The sequence below is a fragment of the Acipenser ruthenus genome, chromosome 31 (assembly GCF_902713425.1).
Source record: "Acipenser ruthenus chromosome 31, fAciRut3.2 maternal haplotype, whole genome shotgun sequence".
NCBI lineage: Eukaryota > Metazoa > Chordata > Actinopteri > Acipenseriformes > Acipenseridae > Acipenser > Acipenser ruthenus.
The window spans coordinates 9,523,186-9,535,315 of record NC_081219.1 but is presented as its reverse complement, the minus strand read 5'-3'; the positions used below and the strand labels follow the sequence as shown (position 1 = coordinate 9,535,315).

General features: G+C 37.9%; 1 protein-coding gene across 8 annotated transcripts in view; it reads right to left on the bottom strand.

Moving 5' to 3' along the window:
- LOC117973875 (potassium channel subfamily T member 1-like) overlaps positions 1-12,130 on the bottom strand; it is a 128,167-nt gene that overhangs the window by 48,308 nt on the left and 67,729 nt on the right. For all 8 annotated transcript variants that reach the window (XM_059005417.1, XM_059005420.1, XM_059005419.1 and 5 more), the window contains 3 exons: positions 9,678-9,757; positions 2,249-2,348; positions 534-590 (listed from right to left, as the gene is read on the bottom strand). In XM_059005417.1, coding sequence (XP_058861400.1) covers positions 534-590; positions 2,249-2,348; positions 9,678-9,757 — 237 coding nt within the window. The remainder of the gene's footprint in view (positions 1-533; positions 591-2,248; positions 2,349-9,677; positions 9,758-12,130) is intronic.

The following is a 12,130-nucleotide window of genomic DNA, read 5'->3' as shown; positions in this document are numbered from 1 at the left end:
TTCCACCAGCAGCGCTAGTTGAAGAGATCGAGTTCCAATAAGCTGTCCCCCTGGAACACTCTGCCCCCTGGTGGATGTATGTATGTGTTATTTCTTATCAATGTATCCACTGGGAGCAGTGTTGCAGGGGGGCTGATGATTGGTAACACTCTGGTGTGCCAACTGAGTGTAGAGGGTAGACATGTTTCAGAGCTTTAGTAAGACCTCCTGGGTGCATTTTTAAAAAGTCAGCATGATGTGATGACTGAAACATAAAATGATAAACAAAGTGAATCTAAAACATGAAGAAAAACACAGTAGTTAAGAGAACTGTGATATTTCATGCACTTCCCATCTTTGTGAGCAGGGTTAACTATCTGTTATCACTGTACAATATGGGGACAGGAGAGTGGCTAGTCAACTGGAGTTGACCTGAATTGACCTTTATCAAGAGCATTGTTCTACTGTTGCTTGAGAGACTACAGGCCAGTCTTCAGTGTTACAGTATGACATGCACAGCACAGCTTCTTTACAGTACGAAGAAAAGGTCTTACCATCTGATTTCTGTTACGTTTGCATGAGCGGTGTAATTCTGTTTAGGGCACCCCCAGCTAGGGAAGAAATCAATGAAAACAGGAAGCTTTATTAATAGGCAGGTGAAATGGAAACAGTATTTATAACCCCACAGGGACCGAGCTCTTCTTTCAGGTTCAGTTTCTATAACAACCAAGATTGGTCTTTCTGTGCATGTCTGAGAGGAGCATGTGAAAATAATCTTCTCTTCTCAATACAATAGTACCCAATATAAAAAAGTATTCATCAAAACAATCATTTGGACCATTTTTCACACTGTGACTTTTGAGTCTGAGTGACGGAACCTTTCAACTTTGCTGTCCCCTCCCCCAACTCTCTCAATATATATGCAGAGACGGTTGGCACATGACTTGAAAAGACTCGAGTAGTGCCAGCAGTCACAATCTCTAGGCAAGCTCAAAGCAAGCTCAGAGCCAGACAAAGTCAGATACACAGAAAAACGATGATACTAACTCAATACTGGAGCAACAGAACTCGAAACCACTTGGAAAGATTGTAAAAAATCATATTTGAAGCCACTTAGTCTTTAATTATTTAACCAAGACAAAAATAAGAAGACATTTTTGCTGGGACGAAGTTGCTTCCCTTTATAAAAACAAGAATGTTCCCGATAAGACGTCAAAACACAGTTGGCATTCAGTTTATCATTATGTTTGGTGTTAAGGGAAACCTGCCACCTGTGAATTTATTTTAATATTCATGAAGACCAGAGAAGCTGGGTATTATAATTCTGCTGCCACATCAGCAGGAACACTGTTTACTGCTTGGATGTGCAGACGCTCGGTATGACGATGATCAAAGTGATTACTCTACCCACACTGTGGGGCCTGTACATCATTTATCTCACGGTGATAATCCTGCTCTGTGTTATTGATTTCTCTCATCATTGCACATGTGTTTATTCATGCCAAAACAATCCATTAAATAGGTTATAATAGAGCTTAAAAAGCATCCCTTTTGTCGCATGTATCCTCCCACTACTTCCTGTGCAACAGATGGGGCCCTGGTACCGGTAACACATGAAGTGATCTATAGTGTTGTAGATGTCAAAGTGAAAGCATAAGAATGGTAAGAAACTGTGTTCATAGCCTTGGATACACATTCAGCAGACACTCTTTTGTTCAACAAGCATTCATCAATCCAGTGTAAGAATCGCTTTTTTGCATTCAAGGCTATGGGGTGTTTTGTTGGTTTTTCTTTGGAATCTGTCTTGCATTCATTCAAATCCAATGACAGAATGACTGACTGAATTTTACTGTTCCAAACCACGCTAAACAGATTAGGAGTTTGATCTAAGAAAAGTAATTCTCGCGATTCGGCCGTTTGAATTCAGATTACATATTGATGAATGTCCATGAAGTGCTGCACTCATGAAGATGGCTGTAAACAACTCCCTCGCCCCCTTTGGGGTTTCACTGGTCTCAATCGTGGGCAACCACAGTACTCCATGAATCGTTATGGAGTATCCTCTATGTATATAATGTTCTCCTTTGGTGCCTTGCCAATATTGTGAATGCATGGTTCAGGGTAGATTGCACTATAGGAGATACAGTGATGGGCTACCAGTAACCGTGTGAATTGTCTTCTTGTCCTGGACTTGTTGAATGTTAGTCAATGGGAGTCATCATGATGTTACTGATAGAGCGCAATAGCTTGATGGATTTAATGAACTCACCATCCAATGCCCTCTGTTGGATCATCCAGTAAAACCCGTACAATGTACAAGAGACAGGAGAGCAGCTTGAGAGAGAAGTTGAAGAGTCGGATTCTTAAACCTGAAAGAAACAGAAATGCCGTTTTCAAAACATGACAAATCAACACTGGACCCAAGACTTAACCCTTAAGTGCCATTGTTCTCATTTGAGGACAGGTTACTTTGTAATTTTCTGGAGCATTTTTACCTGTTATTTTAAACTTCTCTTTAACTATATTGTTATGAAAACTTACTTCCATTTTATTAACTACAAAAGTTAAGTCTAAATATAACTGTTAATTCTGCAAATATAGCCTTCAATATAAAATAAAAAACTGAAGCCTAAAAATGATACATTTCTTTGTGTTCTCCTACACAGTGTTGATAAAACTCATTTTTCTATGTCTTGAGCCAGCACGAAATTTCACTGATCTGATTACAGTCTAACTTGACTAGCAGTGTGCATCCGAAACAAAGGATTTATTATTTTTCTGTGAAGAAATGTTGACTTAGAATATACCAAATTACATAAAATGGAGCTTTCAAAGAAAATCTAAATTGGTACTTAATAAGTTACGTGAAGGAAAACAACCAGAAGACGTGAAAAAATAACCTGTATTACAAAAAAAATCTCTCTCCAGTTTCTGTAGCCAGTACAAGGAGGTCAGTGAAGCATTCACAAAGTAATGAACAGCACCACTGATTCCTACTTCTAACTCATTAACAAACGAGTGCATCTGCATTCTGGGCTTTCATGTACTTTTCTTAAAGCCATTTGAGTTTCATTAATATTATTTTTGCTGCAGCACAAATAATTGTTCACTTGTTTGTGTGTTGTTGCTGCCTAGGGTGAACAAAATAGATCAAACCTCAAGGCATCAAAGCTGCTTATTACTGATCATGGATGGACGCTACATTTCAAATTGCTACTACAGCTCCCAGTATTAAAACTAGATTATGCTCATGTACTGTATGCACCCAACTGATGATAGCATACTGTGTGCACTCATCCTCTAACAAAACCTAATAGAATCTAGTCCAAGTCCAGTTTCTTTAAAGAGTAAAACCTGTATTCAACACAACCTGGAATGTAATGTCACCAGCTCTTATAAACCAGGCAGAGAACAGAATTATATTTTCAAATGTCCTTTTCGTTTTCTCTCTCCTTACCTTTTTTATTTCTACAAATGTTTTTCTCTGTGCCAAGGAAATCACCAACTTTCAACTCCTTTTTCATACTATTTCCAATCGGTAACAGCGGGCTGATAGGTCACCAAATAATGTGATTTTCTTATAATAAGGAAGTGCTCAAAAAGAGCCAACATAAAACTGAAGAGGCGACTCCCACATTAATGTCAACTTTCACTCAGTGGCCAACAGTATTCAAGCCATGTAAATTCAAATCTGCCTCTCTCTGCAGTCTGTGCTGTGCCACTGAGTTAGCCTACCTCCTCTTCCTCTTGTCCTGACTGACAAATTAATAAAACCCAATATTAGAGAACATAAAATGGTAAAGGAAAGGTGAAGACAAGAACTAAAAATGACATTTGAATGTACATGACACCTGATTGGATGAGCCATTGAAGGCTTTATTTTGGGAACAGTTCCTCCAAATCTTTTTTTTTTGTTTTTTTCACAGCATCATTGTGTTGAAGTTACTTCTCCTTTAGCTAGCACTCCAGTGGGAATGTTCAAACCTGATTTGTATCATCGGCCAAAGCTGTTACAATTTTTGATCTGTCCTAAAACTATTCTTTTCATATAAGCAGCATGATATAAATGATATTGCCCACAGTCAAAATGTATTTTCTGTAATGTTTATTTTATTTCAATCCTGTAGAGAAGACGGGGTGGACGCTAACAGTGTTGTTTCTTTTAACACTTTCAACTTTGCGATGGTAAGTGCAGTTATAAAATGGCTTGGATAAACTAAACGCTGCGATTGGCTCAACAAGATCACATGGCCGTGCAGTAAGAATTGTCTTATGCATGGCTAGGGTCAAATTACCTCTGAAGATCACAGCACTTGCAGTTAAGGACATCAGACCACGTAGATATTTGGCCTATGGCCTCGTACTTCATAACACACCCAGGCAAGCGGATGTCTTTATATATATTCATATTAATTACACTAAAAAAAGACTTGCATACTCGAATCTCCTTAGTTTCTCTTTTTTTCTTTTAAGCTTCATTGGTAAATATCTCCTGTGTCTTGCCCCAGATAAAAAGAACATCAAAATAAATGTATTCATTGAAAATATGTTTATGAGTGGGCCATTTATAAACAATGTAATATAAAATGTGGCTGTAAAAGCTGAATGCATTTCCACAAGCTTCCAAGTCCTTTTCGATCTTCTTTCCTTCTCTCAATCAATTTCATACCACCATCTTACCATCTTACCAGAGTGTCTGTTGTCCACTGCTGTGCGAGCATTGCCAATCCCCCATGAGAGGTGCTATTAATGTCATCCAAATGGAAACTGTTTAGAATGTAATATAGTACCTCTGAAATATAGACTGGTTTGTGTTGTTCCAGTACAAACTATATACAGTAGAGTAAGGTTAGTTACATTTATTCATAGTCTATTCCACTTTCACATTAGTGTTGTACACATGTAGTCTTTTACACAATAATATGGTGGTATCAGAGTTCTTCTTTCTAATGGGTTATCAAAGTGGTTACCAAGATTCCAAATAGGTTTAATCTTAAAGTTGTAAGCTTTAGGAAATCAAAGAATCTAAAAGATTCCTCCACTCAATGCACTGTTCTGTGGTGAAAGAACTGAGCAGCACTCTACATGTCATACAGTGTTGCACCAGCAGGTGGAGTGCTTCCTCTCCAGCTGGATGCCTGTCCCCCAGATAAACCTGAACTCACTATCTGGAACAGTAACTCCAGGCCTGTGTGTAGCTTGAATAAGATCCTGGATGCCGGTTTGCTTTTTCAGTGGATGGTTTGAATCCTGTATTTATATTAAAGCTGGCAGTTCCTCTAGGGACATCTTAGTTTAGACAAGTGGAAAATCCAGACCTTTCCCTCTCGCCTGTCAAAATAAACAGAATCAATGGAGGTGATGGGAAGTGTTCAACTAAGCATCTCTTGCTCCGAGGGCAGCCAGATGTTCTTATGTTTCCTCCCTTATTGAAACAAACAAAAATAACTCTCGGGTACTTTTTTCTATTATTGATAAGATGGTAAATCTTACCCTCTGATGCTCCTCCTCATTTTGAATTCTCAACTTTTAAAATGTAAGGAATTTCTTAATTACTTTAAAAATAAGATTATTAATATTAGGAATCAAATTTCCATGGATGGCTCTCCTTTGAATATGCAGTGCAATCAGGTTAGTTTTGCTATTGAATCTTTCTCTCAGATGACTGTACAAGATCTTAATAAACTGGTCATGCAAATTAATTATTCTGTGTGCTTGTTGGATCCAATTCCAACCAAAATTCTAAAAGCAGTTTTCAGTGATTTGAATGGATATAATAAACAGTTCACTGTCTTCAGGAATAGTTCCCTCTGCCTTAAAAACCAAATGGATCAAGTCATATCTCACTAACAGACAGCAATTTGATTCATTAGGAGACTCTGTGTCTGGATTTTCATGGATTGCCTGTGGCACTCCCCAAGGCTCTGTACTGGGACCCATTCTTTTCTCTTTGTACATGTTACTGCTGGGTAAGACAATCTGTAAACATGGTGTTAACTTTCACTGCTGTGCCGATGACACACAGCTCTACATCTCTGTAAAACCTGATGATACCCTGGCTGTATTATGAATGCTTTACTGATGTGAAGAGGTGGATGTTCCAGTTTTTTTTTGTTTGTTTTTTACAGTTAAAGGTTCTGTTCTTAGGTTCTCAGCAGCAACTAGAGGCAACATAATCTCTAAAAATTGATCAGGGCTCTCAGTGAAGTTTAGATTCAATTTTAAAATGTTACTTCTGACTTATAAAACACTTAAAGGTATGGCATCAGATTATATAAAGAAGCTTCTAGTCACATATATACCTTCTTGTGATTTAAAATCAGCTGAGAGAGAGAGAGAGAGAGAGAGAGAGAGAGAGAGAGAGAGAGAGAGAGCGCTTTAGTCACTATGCTCCCAGATTGTGCAATGCACTGCCACCTCATATCAGAAGTGGTACATCAGTTGATGACGAAGTCAAAATTGAAAACGTACTTTTTTAGATTAGCTTTTTTGAACTGAATTTTCAACAGTGTTTCTCTTGAATCTCTAAAGGATTGTATTATACAGGGTGATTAGAAAGTCAGTCTACCACATCAATGATATGGTGTGTCGTGTGGTAAACTGACTTTCTAAATCACCTTGTATTTTGATTTGTTTTTTATATTTGTCTTTTTAAACTGAATTCTGAACTGTTTCTTTCATTTCTATACAAATGTATTGCATTTTGATTTCCTTCTGCTTTGTCCTGTACAGCACTTGGATATACTTTTTTGTAAGAATGGCACTATATAAATAAACTATTGATTGATTGATTGATTGATTGATTGATTGATTGATTGGAGGGGCTGTGTACAATGACTAGTGAAAAACGCTCTTTTAGCTTGTGTTACGGCAATTGGTTTTTGGTGGATCTCCAACGGCCCTGTGATCCACCATCAATTTAGTGAAGTAGAATGATGGCTTTTTGACTGATTTGTATTTATCTAGCATTACACAGTTTACTTCTAAATAACTTCTTGCACATCAGTAACACTTATACAGTGAGAACTCTTACACACATGGGCAAATCTGAACATATGCAGGAAAATATCCATAAGCCTTTCTGAATACTTTTGAATAGGTCTTCTTGCAAAATACAATAAATACACCTGACTCAGAAACCACTACCTATGCAATATAATAATTGTAATTAATTAAATTTTTTGGATGCAACAAGATACTCTTCACTTTTGAGTGACTACGTTTTAGCAACAACTAACTTGAATTGTAAAATGTGCAAAAAGCTTTTGACAAATCTAGCTTCCTTGTGCAGAAAGTGTTCTCCGATCCCACAACCAACATCCAGGTGCTCTACAGTGGAGATCGGCAAACTACCAGCCGCTGGAGGACAAAGATTAGCCGTGAAGGGGTCCGCTCACTGGGTGTCTGGCCAGCAGGGGGTGATATAGCACGCTACGGAAAAACAGTCCCTGCAAAATTGCCTCCCTAACCCATGGGAGATGCAGGACCAATGCAAGCTGATTCCTGGACTGTATGACTCACCCTGCAGACCATGCGGTTCTCCTCAACCCAGAGGCTGCAGCTTCCCTTCTTTAACCATACTCCCAGAGCTCATCTATGACATTCATTACCCTCTAACTGGATGAGCAATGATCCCAACAGGGGTGATAGGTGATCGGCAGGAGAGGAAGGAGGTAGCAGTACTGACTTATCAATCATGATGCATCCAGGCTGGTTCACTGAATGGAGGAGCTGCAGGGGACTACTGCAGACTTTTTTTATAACCTTGCAAAATTCAAAAACTATTTGAACTCATGAGACAAAATAGTTCCTGTTGTACTTGAAGACGCTGTTACTTGTACAACTGGTTTCACAAGACTCCAATTAGCACTAATATTGGATACCAATTCATGAAAATCAAACTTCCAAAAATTCAAGAAAGGTAATTGTATTGATTTAAATGATGCACTATTTAGATCCAATACTGTTTAGATCAGGGGTTCTCAAACTGTGGGTAACCATACAAATTAAGGATAGACCGACTTTTTTTTTATACCTGCTAAATCAACTGCAGTGGGTATTTTGAAGAGTTCGATTTTGAAAGTCTATCTAATTAGTAACAGTACCTTTTGAAATCTATACTGCAGAGGGGACACAGATGGAAAAAGTAAAAGTCATTTTGTAAAATAAACTCAAAACCAGTGACCAACATACAGGTAGTGGGTCTTACAAAGCAACCATCCAAGCAAATAATGACTGTGTAAGCCCTTTTATTCAAGACCAGATGCTATTGCCTCTGTCCATTTAAAGGTCGTCACAAACAGAAGACTCTGGAACACAATATGGCTGGAATTCATTTAGTTTTTGGAATTGGATTTGATCAGACATCTCTGCTGCCCCAGGTCTCACAAGCTGAGTGCTCGGTTATTGCTAACAAATTAAGTTTGATGCCCACCATCTACCAGAAACGGGCATTAATAAAAGTGCTTTGTGAACTGCCTCTTCAGAGTGTTTCAGTCTTATGGGAAAAGTCATTGAAAAAAACCTCCAGTTTACAAACAGCTCCCTAGTCACCTGTCATTTTGTGTGCAATTCTCTACTAACATGTTGTCATGGAGAAAATGCGTTAATGATACTTAAAGTACAGTCCAGTCAATATTTAAAAAGTACAAGGGTTGTGTTGTAATTATTTATAGGAAATACCATATCAACATTTATAACAGTAATTCAATTATGCAACAGTCAGTTGAACAGTGCTTTGAAAAATGAGAATTGACTAATAAACCCTCTCTAAAACAGTTAGAGTTACATGAACCGCAAACTTGATTTGATTAATCAATAAAATCACAAAATCAATGGAATTTGTTTTATTCGATTTTTTTCAGCTAGGCCCATTCTGGGATGTCTCTGTCTAGACTGGCCAGACCAGCAGGGGTCACTGAAGAGCCACCAGGTAAACCATCATCCCAACATGGGAAACGCAGCCACTCATCCTGATCCTTAGACTCCACGAGATAGTGCCTTTACTAAATAAGCCACTACATGTTGAATTGATAATGACTACTGTATATGATTAGTCACATAAACTATAATAATTACCAAGTAGCTGCCAAGTAATACCACAACAATTACATAATATGATCATTTCCTTAACTTAGTGTAGTAAAAACAGGAAGTAATTTAGAGGCACTTTAAATGTGACTTGTCAGCTTTAAAAGACAAAGCTAGTGCTACAATACCACCGTGCAATGGTGTGTTCCCAATCCATTATGTTGCCATTGCTGCCAATATTGTGGTCTGCCAATGGCCCTGCTAGGCTTCCTTCAGGGTACTACGCTGGTATAATAAAGGAAGTGGTAAGGGTGATAATATTATTATTATTATTATTATTATTATTATTATTTATTTCTTAGCAGACGCCCTTATCCAGGGCGACTTACAATTGTTACAAGATATCACATTATACATTATTTCACATTATACAGATATCACATTATTTTACATACAATTACCCATTTATACAGTTGGGTTTTTACTGGAGCAATCTAGGTAAAGTACCTTGCTCAAGGGTACAACAGCAGTGTCCCCCACTGGGGATTGAACCCACAACCCTCCGGTCAACAGTCCAGAGCCCTAACCACTACTCCACACTGCTGCCCTATGAATATGAATGCACAGTACGAAATCCAGCACACCAACACACACAATGCAGTACTCACTTGATCTTTGGTTTTTAATGAAGAAAAGCTTCAGTCTCTCCTTGAAGGTATTTTCATTGACGTAAAACTCAACCTGCACCCTGAAAAAAACAACAAAAAGTGTTCAGTCACATGCCTGGTTATTCGTTCAAATTCCAACCTTTCTGAAGACTAACCTCATGATGGGTGCATATGGGTTTGGTTACAGCAGACCCTCCACTCAAGACTCACTCATTGACCCCTATCAGCCCACAGTCTCATTTAGACAGTTCTTAAAAGGCTCAGTCATTCCAATGGAATCCATGGAGTGATTTGGTGTTCCCAAGAGCTGAAATGGCAGTAGACTCTGTTACTAAAATCAATAGATTTAACAAGTGCCTTCAACCCATTCTCAATGTACACAGACAACGTGTAAAAATATGCATGGAGTAAAGGCTTTGCTAAATCGGTTTCATTGAAATCTAACTATATAGCAGACCCAGTTGGGAATGGACTGTGTTCAGCTTTGTGATGTGTTTGGAGTATTGATTGGTATTTCTGCACCATACTGAACATGCATGGTCTAGTCTTTGTTTTTGTGTTGTTAATACTCTCAGTTGATATTCCATCAAAAAATCAGTTATACAAAAAATAAATAATGAGACAGGTGTAAATGTTTTAATATGATCTAGATGTTAAGCCCCCAAAAAATCAAACGATGACCTGTACAAACTGTACTATACTTGTCCAGATCATATTTGTAACATTGCTGGATATTTGTATTCACCTGGGTAGATATACGGTTTCAAGAGCTATTTCATTTCAAGGGTGTTCCATCAGTCAGGCATCACAGGCTTAGTTATCAACATTGGCTGTGTCTGTTTCTGATCAGATGTGAAATGAGGAACAAACTCAGATCCTTTTGATGTGTGCTGCAGACAGTCAATGGGCTTTGGCTGCCAGATTTAACAGTGATCATCCAAATTGGCATAATATATGATATTCCTTTAGAGTACTGTAATCTGTCACAAGTGTTATTTAATCTGTAGTATTTTGTATTTAATTATATCCTGATGTAACTATCACCGACACTTATCTGCTTATTGAATCGTATTTTGTCATATACTTGTACTTGCTAGAACCGCAGTGATTGTATTTTATCTTGATCTTAATTGTATTAATACTTGTACTGCGATTCTTAAAATGCATTTTTGTTTACGACTGTAAGTCGCCCTGGATAAGGGCGTCTGCTAATAATAATAATAATAATAATAATAATAATAATAATAATAATAATAATAATAATGTCTAATTTATGGGACATCTGTAAGTCAATTTGGATACACCAGGGTCTGGATTAATGAGAGTACTGTACTGGATTGTATTATTCTCTTCACAATACAAAATACAAATACACTAAACTGCAATAACTTCATCACAGTTGTCAGAAAATAAACACACAAACAGAAAGGCCTTTATAAACGGTACCTTTCATCTTAAACGATCCCAAAGGACATCACAATAAAACCACAGAAAACAAATAAACCAATGTCATGTTGGAGCTCATTAAAACACTTCCCAATCAAATCAAGTACATCTATAAATAAAATATCCAGCCCACCCAGTCCAGAGTAAACAAGTTTTGAGTTTCGACTCAAATCCAGATTTAGACCAGTTTTCTCTAATATCTTTACCACAGTGTCGATGGCACACAGCCAAACTGTAAATGTTGAACACACTTATCATACAATTATGGTATTGAAGTTTCCACAGCTGCTATGACAATGCATTGTGATGGCACGGTGAGCACCAGTGATCAAGAGAAGACAAGGTCCCCAACAGCGATACGAAGACATGCTTAACATACTTGAGCTATTAAATGCAGGGAACGCTAGAATTGCAAAATACCAAGTGACAGAATTTCTCTACTTGGCAAATCAACTGCCAGGAAACACTAAAGCAATCTGGGTTTACAGTTAAGACTCCCACCTTTAACTGCACTTACAATAATAACTGGAATGACATTGAGTAACACAAAACCTTTTAGCACGTCAACTGTAATATTTAATTTTAGAGTGCTCTTTCTCCAAGATAGTGACGAGACAAAAGTGAAGAAAATGAGCTGAAACCAATTGCCACTGCCTCTGAAGAGCAATGTGGCGAAAGCATTGCAAATGATTTGAATGAAACTGGCACGCACACACAGGTAGTGACGCACCACCTGCAAATAGCAAATAGCTTGATGGGTGGCAAGGAAGGGAACACTCACAGAGAAACCTGGGTCCTCTCCATCTGTCATTGCAAGCACTCTGTTGACAGGCTCTTATATGAGATATGTCTGCCTACAAAGCTTAACTTCTTCATTTTCGATAATTAAAATCTGTATGGTTTCAAGTGTTCTTTAAAATAGGACATACGGCACACCACTTTTGATTAAAGGGGTGCTAATCAAGGTTTTAAATAATGTGTTTAGTATTACCAGTATTATTACTGGT